The sequence below is a fragment of the Durio zibethinus genome, chromosome 1, assembly GCF_047325235.1.
Source record: "Durio zibethinus cultivar Kanyao isolate XHJ-2024 chromosome 1, ASM4732523v1, whole genome shotgun sequence".
Classification (NCBI taxonomy): Eukaryota; Viridiplantae; Streptophyta; class Magnoliopsida; order Malvales; family Malvaceae; genus Durio; species Durio zibethinus.
The window spans coordinates 12830184-12847959 of NC_143162.1; the positions used below are offsets into that span (position 1 = coordinate 12830184).

General features: G+C 32.2%; 1 protein-coding gene across 11 annotated transcripts; it reads left to right on the forward strand.

Moving 5' to 3' along the window:
- Positions 1-948: 948 nt before the first annotated feature.
- LOC111312151 (eukaryotic translation initiation factor SUI1 family protein) lies at positions 949-16927 on the forward strand. Of its 11 annotated transcripts, none has more exons than XR_016343462.1 (10): positions 950-1213; positions 1298-1409; positions 2211-2401; positions 2513-2607; positions 2686-3108; positions 6430-6538; positions 7703-8348; positions 9027-9154; positions 16256-16302; positions 16513-16927. XR_016343462.1 is itself a non-coding variant. In XM_089763496.1 (9 exons), exons 1-8 carry the CDS (start codon positions 1079-1081, stop codon positions 9146-9148), a joined length of 1833 nt encoding a protein of 610 aa, XP_089619622.1. In that variant the 5' UTR covers positions 949-1078; the 3' UTR covers positions 9149-9154; positions 16513-16927. The 11 variants fall into 11 exon arrangements, 8 of the variants coding, with proteins under 8 accessions (XP_089619622.1, XP_022767932.1, XP_089619634.1 ...); XR_002692804.2 differs by having other exon boundaries at positions 972-1213; positions 7700-8348; XR_016343461.1 differs by having other exon boundaries at positions 972-1213; positions 9027-9174.
- Positions 16928-17776: the final 849 nt, after the last annotated feature.

Consider the following 17776-nt stretch of genomic DNA (forward strand, 5'->3'; position numbering starts at 1 on the left):
GCATGCACAAAACACCTTAATTTGATTTGCTTTCCTTTTTTTATTTTTTTTCTTGGGCTTTTTTATTTTATTTTTATTTTTTTAAATTGTCTATTTTAATTTTTTAACTATATTTAATCAAATAAATTTGAAAGAATGAATTTTGTTTGATTTGTTATATAAATTATGAAAATAAAATACACATATTATACACAAATTAATTGATAAATTTCTATTAATCATTACATTTATTAAAAATATTATAAATTAAATTATAATCACTAATTTTTAAAATTTATCTTAAATATTTTTATTACAAAATAAAAAAATTTAACAGAAAAACCTTTTTTTTCTTTGGACAAACTTTTAATTTAAAGAAAAAGAAAGAAATGAGAATCCAATAACATTTGGTTTCCTTTATCATTTTCACTTTTTTAATACTCAATTTGGGAGAAAAATAAAAAAAAAAGTTAAAAAAATTTTATTTTTAAGAAAAGATTATTATATCTATATTTTTATTATAAAATTAAATTTTATTATATAACTGATATCTTTTACAAAGATAATTTTTTTATGAGTATTTTTTTTATAATATTACAGTTTATAAATATTTTATAATTTTTCAAGTTTTAATAATAAAATAAGTCAAATTATTATCAGAATAAATTAAAAAATTAAATTAAATAAAAAATTAAGAATAAATCAATAATTAACTAATATATTTTATCGTATTAGATATGTTCAATTTTTTTAAAAAAATTTATTTATACAAGTTAAATAATATAAAAATATATTAAAAATTATATGTTATTTTATTAAAAAATTATAATTAAAAAAATATTATAATAAATTATTTATTTTACTCTTCACTATTTATCCAAATAATTTTATTAAAATTTTTTATTAATTTTAATTATCCAAATAAATGATACATATATATATATATATATATAAAATTTTTTTTTCCTTATTAATATCTTTCCTAACATAGGTCCAACCCAATTTACCCACGCCGCCTCTACCCACACCGCCTGTGTTTCCCTGTCTCAAAATTGAAGTTGTCATCTCCTTCCAAATTTATTTCATTTTAATCAACAAAATGTTCAAGAAGGCAGTAGAAGCGAAGGCCCAACAGAGGTTATCGGGAGCCGATAGGAAGAAGCTGAGGCGGACTGTCAGAGACAAATTTCCCAGGGCTTCTGATGCCGACATTGATGCCTTGCTCCCTCCCAAGGTACCCATATCTTTTTTCAGTTTTTATATATATATATATATTAACCTTCTTATTTAAAATCCTTTCAACATCTTTCCTTATTAGGCTGAGATAATAGTTGCAAAGTTCCAAAATCGAGTCCATGTCTATGGTGTAGAAGGTGGCTTTCCGGTGTTTTTCGATGTGGATGGCCGAGGCTCTGAAATATACCCCACTGGTATGTGTATCTTACTTTTTTTTTTTTTCAGTTTACCCTAAATCCTTATTATTATAAACAGAAAAAGGCTCAAGGAATTGTACTTAAATTTTAGTCTAGTGAAGGTAGTTGCTGACAATTAAGAATTTATCTTTTAGATGGTGTTTAGAATGTGAAGAACGTAGTTGGTTTCACTCTACAAATCACTTTGTGGAGTTTAAAGGAATAGCATGTACTATCCTCAAGTATGTTTGCATGAACTTTGTTGGTTTGGATGTGCAAAAATTGCTTTGTTGGTTTCAATGGTATGGCGAGCATGTATTTTTGTATGAACTTTACATAAATTAACATAAAGCCAAGCCAAAATAAAATTTGATGAAGAAAACTTGGTATAGACTTTGCTTGGTTGGTAGTTTTGCACTTGAGATAACTTGCTTCAATGAAACTCGATCTAAATATGTCAGTGGTGGAGGAATCATCAACCTGAATTTGAATTGAGTGAGTGTAACCCAACTTAAGACAAATATTTGCTGGATATATCAACATTTCAAAACAATAATCATAGTATACAAGCAAACTACAATTTAAGTATCATGGGGTGGAGAGCAAACAAGGGTTTAGTTATTTCTCAATGGTGATCCTAAACATGACACTAGCCATGATTATTTTTCCATGATGTGAAGAGCATTGGAATGTTAAGGATATTAACCTAACTTGAACTTTATTCAGAAACCTCAAATGGTGAAGTTCTTCATTATGTTCATATTGTATATGCAAATTTTCTGGTTTTAATAAGTTTTTATCTTAATTTCTATCTTGCAGTTTTTGCTCTCTGGAAGGTCCCTGAACTCTTACCTTCTTTTATGCTTAAGGGGGGTGAGGTTTCTCAATTTGTCATTGGAGGGGCAGATCTGATGTTCCCTGGTATCAGTGTGGCTGCTGGAGGTCTAGCTTCTTTTTCAGCTGGGGAACCATGGGCGGTGAAAGTTCCTGGCAATCCAGCACCTATTGCAGTAAGCTTCTTTTGAAAATATATCTGCTTTTCCTTTGCTGGTTCTCTATACTTTGCTTCACATTTATATTAATGTATTCAGCGTTGGTAAAAATTGATTTGTTTTATGCAGGTTGGGTCCACCACTATGAGCAGTGATGAAGCATTAAAAGCTGGTTTGCGTGGGAAGGCTTTACGGATAATGCACTATTATCGTGACTTACTTTGGCAAGTATACCTGTAACGTAAAAGAGAAGTTGTTTAATGAGTGACATCATCATTGACATGCTTGTGGGATCTTTGCAGGGAATCAGTTGAGGGTCATTATGTTCCTAATGCAGGTTTCTTGGAGGATGTTGTCTTTGAGGATCCTTTATTTTTGGCATCAAATCAACCTTCTGATTCATTTGAAGGTGATACTCATGGGTCTGATGCTCAACAAAGTCACATTAACAATGAAAATATTGGGGAATCTGTTAATGTAAATGATGTTATTGCTGAAACATCTGCTGCCTCAATACAAAATGATTCCGTGAATGCTGCAAAAGAAATTACTTTGGATGCCTGTGATTTGAAGTCAACAGATAATGATGCTGCTGCCAAATCAGATATTGAGCTCTATTCGCTCTCCATTGAGGATGTTGACTCCCATTTAGACAGATGCCTTTTGCAGGCCTTGCATACAACAGTAAAGGATAAAGACCTTCCAATACCTGGAAGCACATTGTGGTAACAATACTGCAATTGATGTTTGTACACTTATTTTCCTCTACTTGCCCTCTATCTGTCACACTTTTGGGACACATGAAAGCATACACAAGCATGAACAATATTTATAAAAAAACTAAACAGTAGTTGCATCCTTTTTTTAGTCTGTTTCTATAGGCAAACAGCGATATCTAGACTGCCTACTAAAAATACAAAAAGTACTTGAAGAGTACCTGAATTATCTTCCTTGCAGGGGTAGCATTATTGTTCAGAAATTCTTGCTATGCTCAGTTTCATTGTTTGTTTTGGTTGATTCTCTTTTGCAAGTATTTTTCTATTTCGTAGGAAGAGAATTAAGGTTTTAATGAAAGGAGAAAAAATACAAATATTGTATATGAATTATATGGACACGTACAGGGCATGGTATAGGTGGATAATGAGAATAAGTTTTATAATACATTAAATAGATGCAAGTTTGCAAATATGGGGATGATACGATAAAATTTATTGGGACATGAAATGAATCAGGGTGCAAACTCTAATTACTATTATGTTTATTCTTCGCTTGGTTTTGTCTCACACTTTTCCATGGGCTTTTTGCCTCTCTTTCATTTGGGGGTTGAAAAGAAGGCAAGAATGGCATCCCTTTCACTTATTTAACATTTCTCATTGCTTCTTGGTCACGTGTTTACTTAAAACATTATTTGAAGATCCTATAAATGCTTTTTTCTTTCTCGAATTAAAGCCAAATTTGTCACTATATTTCCAGTTAATATTAAATTTAGCCATTATACTTTGGTTGATTTTTGGCATTATTCTTTAGTTTGGGGTATTTAGGACAAAATTTAATAAAAATAAACTAGTCTCTAGAATATTCCTTTTCATAATAAAATGAATAAAAAGCTGAGATAATTTTTTTAATTTTTAAAAGGTAAAAAATTTGATTTTTTTCTCCTTTTCTTCTTTTCTACTCTTTTTCCTTTCTTTTCTTCTACCTACTGCATTTGGCCAGTGTTGCCAATTAACTGTGATGCTTCAAAGCAAGTTTTGGCTAGAGAACACCAAACCCAATGATATCCCTGTCCCGTTGACTTATTTTTTTCTCTTTCTTTCTCAACTTTCCCTTATTTCTCTCCCATTTTTTCTCTACTCTCCAATTTTCCTCTTTCCAATACTGGAGTTGGCCTGCAGGTGCCAAATTGGTGTCTGAAGGCAAGATCTGACGCCTCCCTTTCATCCAGCTCTTGTCTACCTCCTCTCTCCTTACTTTTTGTGCAATATCTCTCTATCTTGGTTCTCTAGCACTCTAGATTGCTGACCTGGCTGGACAAGGCTAGATTGGCACTGAATGGCTAGATCCACCGGTGTCCTATTCCCTTTCTCACTTTTCCTTTCTCTCCTTATTTTTCCTATCTTCATTTTTGTGCTTGAGTTTCTAGACTTTTTAGCTTAGGAATTTAAAAAATTATGTTATTTTAGAAAATAAATAATTTTAATTTTAATATTCTTATTCTAACATGGCATGCAACAATGTCATTTTTCCATATTTTTTCCATTTGGCATTTGCCTTGGTTGGCTTATCTTTAAATTTTTTTATTTGATATAGATGGAATATTATGTGGAATATTCCATTTCCATTAAAATTTGACCTAAAATCACTGAAAATCAAACTTCAATCGCAAAATTCAACCAAATTAGAGTGGCAAGATGAAACTTTGACTTAAAATCAACCAAGTTATTTGACTAGGGGAGTAGACCTTTATCAATTTATTGTAATGTAAAGTTAGTCTTATTTTTACACATAGATGTCATAAACCGTTAGGGTTCTAGACCTTGTTCTTCTACTAATTGGTTTGAGCTGCATTTACCCCTTTTTTCTTCTTTGTAAACTTTCTAGTTTATTGGGTTGTTTATATATAATATATATTATATAGGTGGGGTCCACTTACACTAGTGTAAGTGTTACATATTTTTTTGATCCTTGGACAAAATAGCTAAGTATAAGTGTTATGGATATAATTTTGATCCAAGTCTTAAAAAAGTGTGTAACTCTTACACTAGTGGAAGTGGATCCTTTCTTATATATATGTATATATTATTTTGTTTGTCATAAGAAAATCATGGTTTTTTTGACATAGACTGAAGAGTACCTTATCACTTATAAATTCAAAACATTTGATTGAAATTTCATAAGCATAGAAATTTTGGGAAAGTAAATTTGATGAAATATGAAACTCCTTCTGTAATGTCCTAGTTTAAATTTTAAGTGTCAAATATTTTCAGCTTTGACTTTATTTTATTTTAATATATTGCTAATTAAAATATGAGAAAATACTTTCTAAAAACCTTCAAAATTAATTTAATAAAATATTCTACATGTCAGTGGTCAAAGTTGATAAAGTTTGACTGTAAAACAGTAAAACCAGACATAACATATGGGACCAAGGGACCGAGGGAGTATATAAAATCTGGGATTCTGTTGCTATTATACTATGAAGCACAGATACTTTGGAATCCCCGGTATTCTAGTGTCGTATCCATGTCCAACCTGGATGCACGTCTGACACGCTTGGATATGTATCTAGTATGGAGATACATGCCAAAAGAATATAGAAGTATTAGGATATTGTCACAACACGGCCAAGACATACCTCATGGGCTAGATATGGCAGTAAAATGAAATGAAAATTATAGCTGTCCTTCATTGGAAGGACATGCCGAAGAGAAGCAAGATAAATGTTAAGGACGGATAGACCTTCCTGTGCATCCCTCTTAGATTAGAGATAAAAGTCAATTATAAGGCAATGTGATCAACGGCTTTGCTCTCAAATTAGAGATGAAAGTCGGTTGTAAGGTGATGTGATCTAGCGAATGGAAAGAATTGTAGTGTTGCATCGTTGAACCTAGTGGTTGCTATGTGTTGAAGATGAAGAAAACTTTTTATTGTAGGCCACTAAATTGTAAAATTGGGCTGGGTCAAGTAGGCATTTGGTTAAAAGGTTTTAGAGTTCATTGGCTTACAACCTTTAAAGTATATATATATATATATATATATATATATGTATATTTATACTTGCCATAACGTTGTGTTCATATCTTATCAATTCTGTATTATATATATATTTATACTTGCCATAGTGTCATGTTCATTTCTTATCAGTTCTGTGTCTTGTATCTGTATATGTGCTTCCTTGCTGTTATATTGCTTAGACGATCTTGCCATTTTGTAGATGTCAATGTTATGGCCAGAAATGCTTGTAAGATTTGCTTTATGCTCATTATTGGACCAGGTATCATTATTTTCTCCAATTTCTTACTTTCTCGACTTTGTGATTGTTGCAGGTCTAACCATGTGTTAGCTTGTAGACCTTCAGGAATCACAGTAGATATCAAAAAATCATCTCATAAGAAGTTATCAAAGTGGCTACAAGCTAAATCATCTACAGGACTGGTTTGTTTCCTATATTTTCTCTTGAAAATAGTGATGTGATATTTAGAAACTAGGTCTAGTTATGCTCATTTTATTTAATGGTTTGTGTCATTATTCCATTCGGTTTTTACTCAGTTATTTGGATCAAATCTTCTTAATCTGAAGGTTAAAAAACATGCAGAGTCTGTCATTTGAGGGTTAAATGAGGTAGCATTTAGCTTTTGATTTTGCAAGTATAATTAGCCCTGACATGATTTAAAAGATGGCATTTTTGCTCTAAAATGGGATATGTACTTTAATGCCATTTTGAGTTAAAATATGTTGTGTTTGGGTTTTACATGAAATATGAAAGTAAAGTTACAATAGGAATGAAAGTTAAATGGTGTATTTTCTTTCTACAAGGTATCCACTAAGGTGCTACTGAGGTTCTTTTGGTAGATGCATGATATGAAGTTACTTTGAGGATTGTCTTGTGTAGTTTTTGACTCCTTTGAGCTACTATGCTAAAATAAATTGGAAGTTTTAAGAGATCATCTCTTTTATGTGTTGGTTCAACATATGAAGTCTGTAATCAACATGTGTTTCATTATATTGAAGAAGATAAATACATGTTAAAACTCATGAATTTATTATGATCTATGCTGCATCCTTCCTTTTCTGTATGATGTATTATTGCATTTGAAAGTTGAGGTTCTAAAAGTTTAGGCATTAAAAGTGTTAAAAACTTTGAGTTTTTATGAGGTATTATTCCTTTCTTTTCCGTATGATGTGTTATTGCATCTGAACTTCTGGTTGGTTAGAGAAACGAAACTTTTTAAGAATTTTTTCTGCTTAAAAAATTTATTGTTGCCAGAGAAATTACATCCACATTTTGCCTTTCCATATGGTCTTGAAAAATCTCAAAACTCCCATAAAATGTTGAAACCAACACTAAATTTTAGTCTAGTTTCAAACTGACGAAGTTCTTCATTCATATTAAAAACATGTATGATGTAACACTGTTGGTTATAGTGGCCTGAAATTGATGCAAAAAAGAGACTCCTCAAGTTTCTAGATGGTTAAAATCATGATCAAGCAGTCAAAAACCTAAATCAACCATCGGCTTCTACCTAAAATGGGATGCTTTGTATTTTTCTGTTAATTATTTTATTTTTCATTTCAAAATCATTGTCAATTCTTTAGCAGATAACAATAAAGGAAGACAAGTACAAAAAAGAAGCTATGTTAATATCTGTTAACCGCAGTCACCCAGATTACTTACCATTCAAGCCAGAAAAGCGACCAGTAGAGAAAGTTGATCAGGCTGCTGATTGTGCTGCTAGTGAATGCTGTTCACAAAAGGTGCTTGAAGTGGTAGAGGTCTACAAGTCAAGTGTGCATGTTAATTCCATTTTTGCTTCTGTTGGAGCTGACACTGGGAAACTTTACTCAGCTTCTGAAGCTTCTGATATAGTCTTCAAGTACATTGAGAAAGAAAATCTGGTGAAGCAAACAGAAAAAGCCATTGTGGTTTTAGATGCAACTTTGTGTGATGCATTATTTAAGGGAGCCATCAAGAAAGGATCAACATATCCAACTGAGATCCACAAGAAAGATTTAGGAGCAACATTTATAAGCCGTATGCAGGCCCACCACATTGTGACCAGAGGAAGCGAGTCTGTTGTGCGTAAAGGTGTTTTGAAAACAGTTCATATAATGACTGAACGAAGGCAAGGGAACAAAAAGGTGACAAAAGTTTCAGGTTTGGAAACTTTCCTCATTGATGCTGAAGCATTGGCATCAGAGCTGCAGAAGAAGTTTGCTTGTAGTACAACGGTGGTGGAATTGCCAGGTTGGTTTTTCTCTTTATTTTTTGCAATATCTAACCATATTATTAGGTGTACAGTATAGAAATAGTAGAGCTGTTCATAGGCTTGGCTACCGGTGCAAGTGCAGCACAAAGACAATTACATATAAACATATAACTTGACATATCTTCCAAAATCTTCCACTATTTCTGTAGGGTGTTTTGAGATAAATATCTCTCTAGCTTCTTCATATGGGTTATCTGCACCATCTCTTATTGTTTCACACGCTCTTAACTTTTCTCCATGATCAATTCCTTTTTTCTTTCAAAAGGACAAAATCATCAGTGGCATTTGCCTCCACTCATTGTTTCACACCAACTTTAACTTTTATCCATGAGTTATCTCATTGTCATTTCTTTTAAACAAAAAGGAAAAGAAGAATTATGATTGGCATTGGCTTGCACGTCATCAAATTATGACCTTCGATTAAATTTGTTGAGCTAGACCCACCAACTTGAAAAGTTGCTTGTCAGTCTGAAGCGGATTCAAGGATTGGAGATCAAATGAATGTTCCAATATTTTTTTCTATCTTTCCATGTTTCTTTTTGAACATTCTCATTGTTACGTGCATTCACTCGCAATTTAAACAATGACATGAATGCAAGAAAATGCATTGTTTTAGTGTACTGAGAGTCTGAGACGTAATTGGATTTCTCTTATAGGTAAGAAAGGGCATGAAGTTCTTATTCAAGGTGGTGTGATTGATGATGTTGCAAGACATTTGCTTGAACAATATGGAATCCCAAAGAGATACATTGAAGTTCTTGATAAAACCAGGAAGTGATAACTGGTTAGTTTCTTTTCTATGAAGTACGTCCTTTTTAACTTGTTAGGACAAAGTTGCTCATGTTAGGTGCATGTGTTTTGTTTATCTAATTTGTAAGCATGTGTGTATATATGTGTTGCTGTTGTTGTTATTGTCGTTTCTTTCTCCCTTCTCCATTTTTTCTTTTAGACTAAGTTAGCGTGGGAGGTAAGTTGCTTGTTTGATAAAACTAAAACTAAACACTTAGCAACTAAGTATTGCTTATTAATTTTGAATACATGAGCATTAGTTAACAGAACAAAATTAGTTAGTCCATTTTGAAACTTCAAATAATAATAATAATAATAAGTAAACCGAGGTTTTGCAACACTTATAGCAACAATGGTGCTCCTACCATGGCCCTATTGCCACAAAAAGTGTGTTCCGCCCACTACCCTATTTTTTGTCTTTTCTGATTTTTCTCTTTTAGTCTTTTTTTTTCCTTATATCTGTCCATTACCTTTTGATATTGTGGAATGGGGTGATTTCAACCCAGCTTTTTGAGCAAGATAAGATCTTGTCTGCTGAACCATTGAGGTAAATGCTCAAGTGCTTTTTTACATTTTACTTATTTGCTTTTCTATCACTTTGTGATGTAGGACAGCTTGGAGGGCTAGGTTTTATGATAATAATAGCTTAAAATTCTTGATAAAACAGGGAAAATTCAATGGAAAAGGAAAGATTCTTGAGCTTCGGTCCTAGGGGATAGGGTTCCTTGATTGCTTCACACTACCAAGATGAATAAACGCTAAGCATAGCACTTAGGGTTCCTTAGGAGTCACACCTAAGGTTTACCGCGATAGACAATCACAATAGAAATATAGCAATAATGCTTAAAACTCTCTTATCATAATCTGTCTCCAAAAGAAAGAGCACATTGATATTTATATAGGCTACAACTCCTATTTCAAAAACCGAACTTTAGACTCCAAGTAGAAAACTCACAAACTTGACTTAAAAATCAATATCTAATAGGATAAGGATAGCCAAACTATTCTGTACTAAATCCTATTGTAAATGTAAAATACCAAATATAATCCTAAATCGATAAAATATTACAGTCAAACACCATAAATACAGTAAAGTGGCAAAATAAAAAAAAAAGTTATGGCTCACTTGTCTTCTTAGCATATTGCATCACTTTGTTAACATGGACTTTTTTCTAATATTTTAATTTCTCGAATTAAATTGTTAAATAAGGGTATGAGTATAATGAAGTAGTGATCCTTAACCTTTGAACATGCTTAATTTTAATTGCGATGTTTTTTAAATCATCAAAATTTTGTCTTTTTTGTTAGATAAAATGGCCACATGGACGACCGCCTTTTGAACACATGGGAATTTAAAGATATCTAGATTCTTAAATGGAATAATTGAATAGTTAGGGACCAAAATGAGATTTTATTAAATGGCTATGGACTTACTGTGTGCTTTACTTAATATTGTGATGGTATTACAAGTTTTGTTATTATACTATTTTAATAATAATAATAGTTGCAATTTTAGAAGTATTAGTTCAAGTGAATTTATAAATAGGTCATAACAATCAATATTTTTATCTAATTAACAATTTAATTTAAGAAATTTGGGGAAAAATTCTCTAAGTTTTAGGTTTGCTTTATTTGAGCGCTTAAATTGTAATGAAGCTACCATGAAGCATTTGCGCATGGTTTCTACTATGGTTTGTGGTTTCTTTTGATCAACTATGTAGATTGCAATTACCTTTTAAGGATTAAAATGAACTTTTAAGAGACTAGTACCATTCTTTGCGGTGCAGGAGTAAAAGACCTTAATTGGTTGTTGGATGATCTCAGATTCATTATTGTACAATTTATTAGACATAGGAGATAGCTAACGTACAAACAATTTAGTTGAGCCAAGGAAAATAGATCAAGGATTAGAAATTAATTTGTTATTTAAATACTATAACTGTATACCTCAGGAACAAATGAAACTACACTTGTGAAATTTAATTAACTTAATTCTCGGGTTCGTCATGAAAAATTGGAGTTCCTTTTGAATTTCCTTCTTGAACAATGAAAACTACAGCATTCTCATCTACAATGTTTTGTTATAGCATCTAAACTGTCTTGGATTTAGGGGGACAACACAACAAATAAACATCCATGGAAGTTGCCTTATTGACTCCCAAAACAATACTATAAGAAGTGGTACTAAAGATCCCTTTTGTAATTGTACATGCATTCATAGCAATGTCATACTTAGATTTGGCCATTTCTTCATACAATCTCTTTAAAGATGGATCCGAGAAGTTAGTGTTCCTCTTCAAACCATTATAGAGAAAATTCATTATTTCTACATGGAGTTCAAACTATCTATGGGCTTTTAAACACCAATGTAGTACTTTTTCTCCATCAATAACACCTACCCATAATCTTTTTCCAAAAAAAAAAAAAGAAGAAAAAATTGGATTTTGTGTGATAAGTATTTTTCTTTTTTTAGAATCCAAACATTTATCTATCCATGCCATAAGCCATCAGCCATAAGGTCAGCACCTATTCTTCCAATACGTATATAATTATTTATTTCCTCTTGACCAAACAAACGAAAGGATAGAAATAAAGTAGTTTTTGTTTCAATGCTTTCTTTCCTTTTTTCCTCATACCAAACACATTGAGTACATATTGATGAGGAACTTTGATAATTTCAAGATTTATAAAATGAAAAGATTTTCGATTGTATCTATTTAAAATAATATCATTTATAATTGTATTGTTTAGATGAGAAACATTTTACAATGAAATTGCATGTTGAAATTTGATGAGATGAAGAAATTGTAAAATAATAAAGAAATAATGATGTTAAGGGTGGGAAAAATATAAAATGGAGAAAAATATGGAATAAGGATGCATTGGATTTGAAAGAAATGTATGGATATTTTACTAGTAATGACTTGAAAAAATCAAGAAATATTTTTAAAAATACCAAAAAAATCTCTAGAATAAAATTATTTTATTCTTCTATATTTTTCTTATTACAATATTAGAATTGCATGAAAATATATAGGCTAAAGATTGAATATTCTCAGCCTTAAAACTCAAGATTTTCATGCGTTAAAACAATTAATCAAAGGAGAAATTTATTCTGAAAATAAGAGACTTAACTAAAATAGATAAAGTCAACTAATCAAGTAATAATGAAGATTAGATTTTCACACTCTCTCTCAAGCTGGGTGGTAGATGTCAATCATGCCCAACTTGAACTTCAAATGCTTGAAGCTGTTTTGAGAGAGACCTTTAGTATGTTTGTAGTTTGGAGGTATGTGGGACTATAAATTAATCTAACAATTTCTTCCTTTATCTTCTGTTTGATGAAGTGACGATCAATCTCCACATGTTTATTCCTATCATGATGAATAGGATTTTTTGCTATACTTATGGCAGCTTTGTTGTCGCAGAATATCTTTATGGATTCTTGTGCAGAGACCTTTAACTCCTCTAGCAACCTTTTTATCCAAATTACCTCACATATGCCATGAGACAGCTCTAAACTCAGCTTCCGCGCTATTTCTAGCCACCACATATTGCTTTTTGCTTCGCCAAGTAACCAAATTTTCCCACACATAGGTACAATAACTAGTAGTTGATCTTCAGTCAATAACAGGTCCAGCCCAATCAACATCAATGTAAATTTCAACATTTCGGTGTGATGTCTTTTTAAAAAATAACCTTTTGCTAGGGCTCTTCTTTAGGTATTGTAAGATTCGATACACAGCCTTCAAGTGTTCCTCCGTTGGGTTGTTCATGAATCCGCTTACCATGCTAACCAAAAAATTGATATTTGGTCTTGTATGAGAGAGGTAGATGAGTTTCCCTACAAGTCTTTGATATCTGCCTTTATCTATCGATGGACTTCTTCCATTCTTACCTTATTCATTGTGTCCATAGAGGTGTTAGTAGGTTTGCATCCAAGCATTCCAATTTCCTTTAGTAAATCTAGCACATACTAATGCTGTGAAATAGAGATGCCGTTCCTTGAGTGAGCTACCTTCATGCCAAGAAAATATTTGAGGTGTCTAAATCTTTGATTTCAAATTCTTTGGCTAGGAGGTTCTTAAGGTTGCTAATTTCTTTCACATAGTCTTCAGTAAGAATAATGTCATCCACATAGACAATAAGGATGGGTTATTTTTCCTTCAAGTGAATATTTGACAAACATGGTGTGATCAGTCTGGCATTGTGAAAAATCATACTTTTTTACCACTTTTGTTAGTCTATCAAACCATGTATGTGGGGATTGTTTGAGACCATATAAAGACTTTTGAAGTTTACAAACCTTGCTAGAATTGTCCTAGTTTTTGAATCCTGGAGGGATTTCCATGTAAACTTCTTATTCTAGGTCGCCATTAAGAAATGTATTTTTGACATCTAGTTGGTGGAGTGGCCAATCTAGACTTGCTGCCAATGATAATAACGTCGGGATTGAATTAAGTTTAGCAACCGGAACAAATGTCTCTTTATAGTCAACACTATAAGATTGAGTAAATCCTTTTGTTACAAGGCGAGCTTTAAATCCGTTAATACTTCCATTTGCACCAAACTGGATTTTTACCTTTGAGTAATTCTGAAATCTCCCATGTTTTGTTCTTTTCTAGGGTCTTGATTTTCTTTCAAAATAGCTATCTTCCATTTTGGTTGCATGAGTGCTTCATAAATATTATTGTGAATCTGCATATTGTTTAGTGTGGTAACAAAAGCCCGATAACTGGGTGATAAACCTTCATAAGAAACCACATTACAAATTGGGTGTTGAGTACATGATCTCACAGCTTTCCTTAGAGCAATCGGTTGATCAAGATCATTAAAAGATTCAATTAAATCAGATTCAGTAAGAGTGTTACCAGTGTTGGTTCAAGTATCTTTGGAATCGGTTCAGATTCTTAGCTTTACTTTGAAGGTGTACATTCTCCTAGATCATTAAATTTTGTTGAAAAGATTCGTCAGCCATCTTATCCTAATTTCACCCAAGCATTTCCAAACTTCAATCGAGATTCCATTAGATCCTATAATTGTTTTTTGCTTTCATCCTTTTCAAAGCCTTTTTAATCTCATGCCTTTAATATTTTGTTTAAACATGATTTATATCTTTAAAAGGTATGTTAAGCCCAACAATGTTATGCTCAAAATTGCCATTAAAGAGATTATTAAAATAATCTCTCCATCTCTTCTTAATCTCATCTTTCACCAAAACTCTTTCGTAATCGCCTTTGATGCATCTTAGCCATTAAGATCCATACTTTTTTAATTCCTCATTTTAGTAATTTTGAACGACTCTTTTTGTCCATCTCTTATCTTTAGTTTTCTACATGATTCCTCATGGATCCTAGTGTTTGAATCTTGAATAGCCTATTTGGCTTTCTTTTTTGTTGTCTTATACTTTAGATAACTTGTCTCATCCCTATTGTTCCTTAAATTCCTATGACACTCCTGCTTAGCTTTAATAGTTATTTTCACATCCTCATTCCATTACCAAGATTTTTTTTTTCCTAGTAGTGCATGACCCCTAGATTTGCCAAGTGTCTCTTTAGCATCCCTTTGATTCTGGTAGAAATATTTTTTCGCATTACTTCTACCTATCAACTTTCTAATCAACTACTTTTACCAATTTATCCTTAAAAGCTATCATTTTATCCCCTTCTAGTTGCACCACTTAATATGTGGTTTATGACTTTGACGTATCCTTTTTGACCCCCAGAAGTGAAAGATATCTAGAACTAGCTGTCTGTGTTGTGTTATCACACTCTCACTTGATATAACCTTGCAATCTTTGCCGCTACTTATATCCTTTTTCCTCGTAAAAAAGAAGTTAATTTTACTAGCATTTGACCAACTCCTAAAAGTCACCAAATGTGATTCTCTTTTCCTAAAACATGTGCTTAATATAGTTAGGTAAAATGCAGAAGCAAACTCTAGAATATTATCTCCTATACCGTTTCTTTCTCCAAAGCTATATCCTCCATACACCTTTTAAAGTCACTATAATCCTTGCTTACGTGACCATTCATGTTTCCTCCAATAAACAACTTTTTTCTGTTTAGTATAGCTTGCACTATCTCATCTAGATCTTCTCAAAATTTTTGCTTACTCATCTAATTGAAACCTATTTGCGGGGCATAAACACTAATGATGTTAATAGTTTCCTGTCCTAATATAAGTTTAACATGTAAAATTCTCTCTCTTTCTTTCAACCTCAACTACATCATATTTTTAATTCTTATCTACAATTATCCTTATTCTATTTTTACTCTTTTCCTTACTTGTGTACCAAAGTTTAGAGTTCCATGTTTCTATCTATCTAGCTTTTTCCCCTACCCATTTAGTTTCTTGGAGATACATGATATAAATTCCTCTCCTAATCATGATCTCTCTTATCAATACTAGTTTACCAGTTAATGATCCTATATTTCAAGTAGCTAAGTGTAACTTATCCTCATGGATTAGCTTATTTACTCATATTTGTCCATTAAAACACGAGAGCCCTTGCCTATTTGACACCACACCCGGGCAGCAATATGGCGCGTTGCTTTCGGGTGATGACTTAGCTACCCTTGCCCATTTAACACTACACCCAAGCTTCGATGTAGCATGCTGCTGGGAGGAAATGACCTAATGAAAATTCTTATTTTGGTCTCTCGTTATGGTTTGACTATGTTTTACGTTGATGTCATTCTATTGCAATCCTCCTCGCTTTATCAGGGCTTGGTACCGGTAATGTGATAACACACAAGCAGAGTTTAATAGAGTTATTGTATGTAATATAAACCTTCTCTTCCGATTTTGACAAAAAGTTAATGCAAAATGGAAAGGTAAAATGAATATGTAAGTTGGATATTCCATTTAGACCTACACGATGTGGACTCCTATAGGTGTTAAGGTAATACACTAGCCCTATGTTCACAGAATTTGATGTGTTGAAATTCTACTGTACTCTTTGGTAGTATCGTCTTACCATCAGTCCTTGTTTAGGAGGTTTTGCCTATGTTATTATTATTATTTTTTTAAGCACCCGAGTACTAACCTCTTGTCAAATACCAATGCCAAATGTTTTCTATTGACTTGATACTAGGACTTGAGATTGTCGTAATATTTGGTTCTTCAGCAAAACATGCAGAGGTATGTATTGAATGTCTGGCTTATATGATCTGTTCATGTTAACATGATGCATGTTGAAGTGTTTTATCCAAGGTCTTTTTAAGCTTTCATTGTAATATAGATGCATGTTGATACTGATCTTTTTGTTCCTTTATATCCATATATCTATATGTTGCATATTTATATGGAAGGAAAAACCTGAATTGATTGGAAACTTTATACTCCTTCCAGGTTTGCGAGTTAATATTTTGATGGGTGAGATATTTACAGTTACAGTTATCATCGTGGCGCTTGATGCAACTGCAAATGGGCTTGATGTGTTTCGTCATCCTTTTCCCCTAATCCTTTTTCCGTTTTCATGAACTGCCTTTCTACAAGGGAAAAAAAGGGTGTAGAGGGTTTCTTTTCCAATGCTTACATTGTAGAGGATTTCTTTCCAATGCTTACATTTTTGAGAAGTTGCACATATAGCTCTTCTCTCTCGGTCTTTCTGCAACCAGTTAAGCTGCTATATATATCAACTTTATTTTGTGATTCAACTGTAATGAAAAGCTTGGAATATCAGTACACCATCTTTCTTAAACATAAATCTAACATGAGCTTAGCTGTTGCATTTTATATAAAGACAACCTCTAGTATGATTTAAGTGGTTTGGTGCGTTTCCTATTTGTAACCGAGTTGGCTTTTGTTACTACAGCGTCAACATGAAGGGTATTAGAATATTAGGTTTAGTTGGTCTATCTATTGTTGGCCGTTCTCTGCTTCTGATTTACGCTCAATAATTTTTATTGTTCTTCTAAAGCATTTTTTTTTTTTTTATTTCTTTTGTTTTCTAAATACTCTACTCTTGCTCTGTAATTGTACAATCTCCTACGCGTAGGGATTTTGTGCATATATAATAAAAGGAATTGATTTTTTTTCCCCGAAATCAATTCATTTATATAACGTTTTCAATGCTGGACTTTTATTTACGATGGTATATTTACATTTTTCTAACATTTTTTTTCTTTTTTGAATAGAAAAAGTATGTTGTGCACGTAAAATTATAAGGAAAAAACGTAGTGCATGGTGCACGTGGAGGGATAATCCTGGACAAGTGTGTAAGTATTGTTAATTTCAAATTTTAACACAAATTTATGAGTGTATCACAAAGAACTTTTATTTAAGGGTGATATGGAAATATGTCCGAAGTAAATTACAAAATGGAAAGTTGCTAGGTATTTCACTGAAGCCGCTAAGTTCGATCTATATTAGTATTTAAATATGTATAAAGTGAAGTGGATCCAAATTTATTATTACATTTATGTATATTATTTATTTTTTTGAAAAAATAATGCATATTCATTTACTGATAATTCACATTTGAATAATAATTTCATGCATGAAAGCAAGGTAGTCTTCGACCCAGTGCAATTTTTCATATAACTCCAATCCATGTACTGCCAATCTATGCGCAGCAACATTCCTTGTTCTTCTAATATGCTGTGTTGTGCAT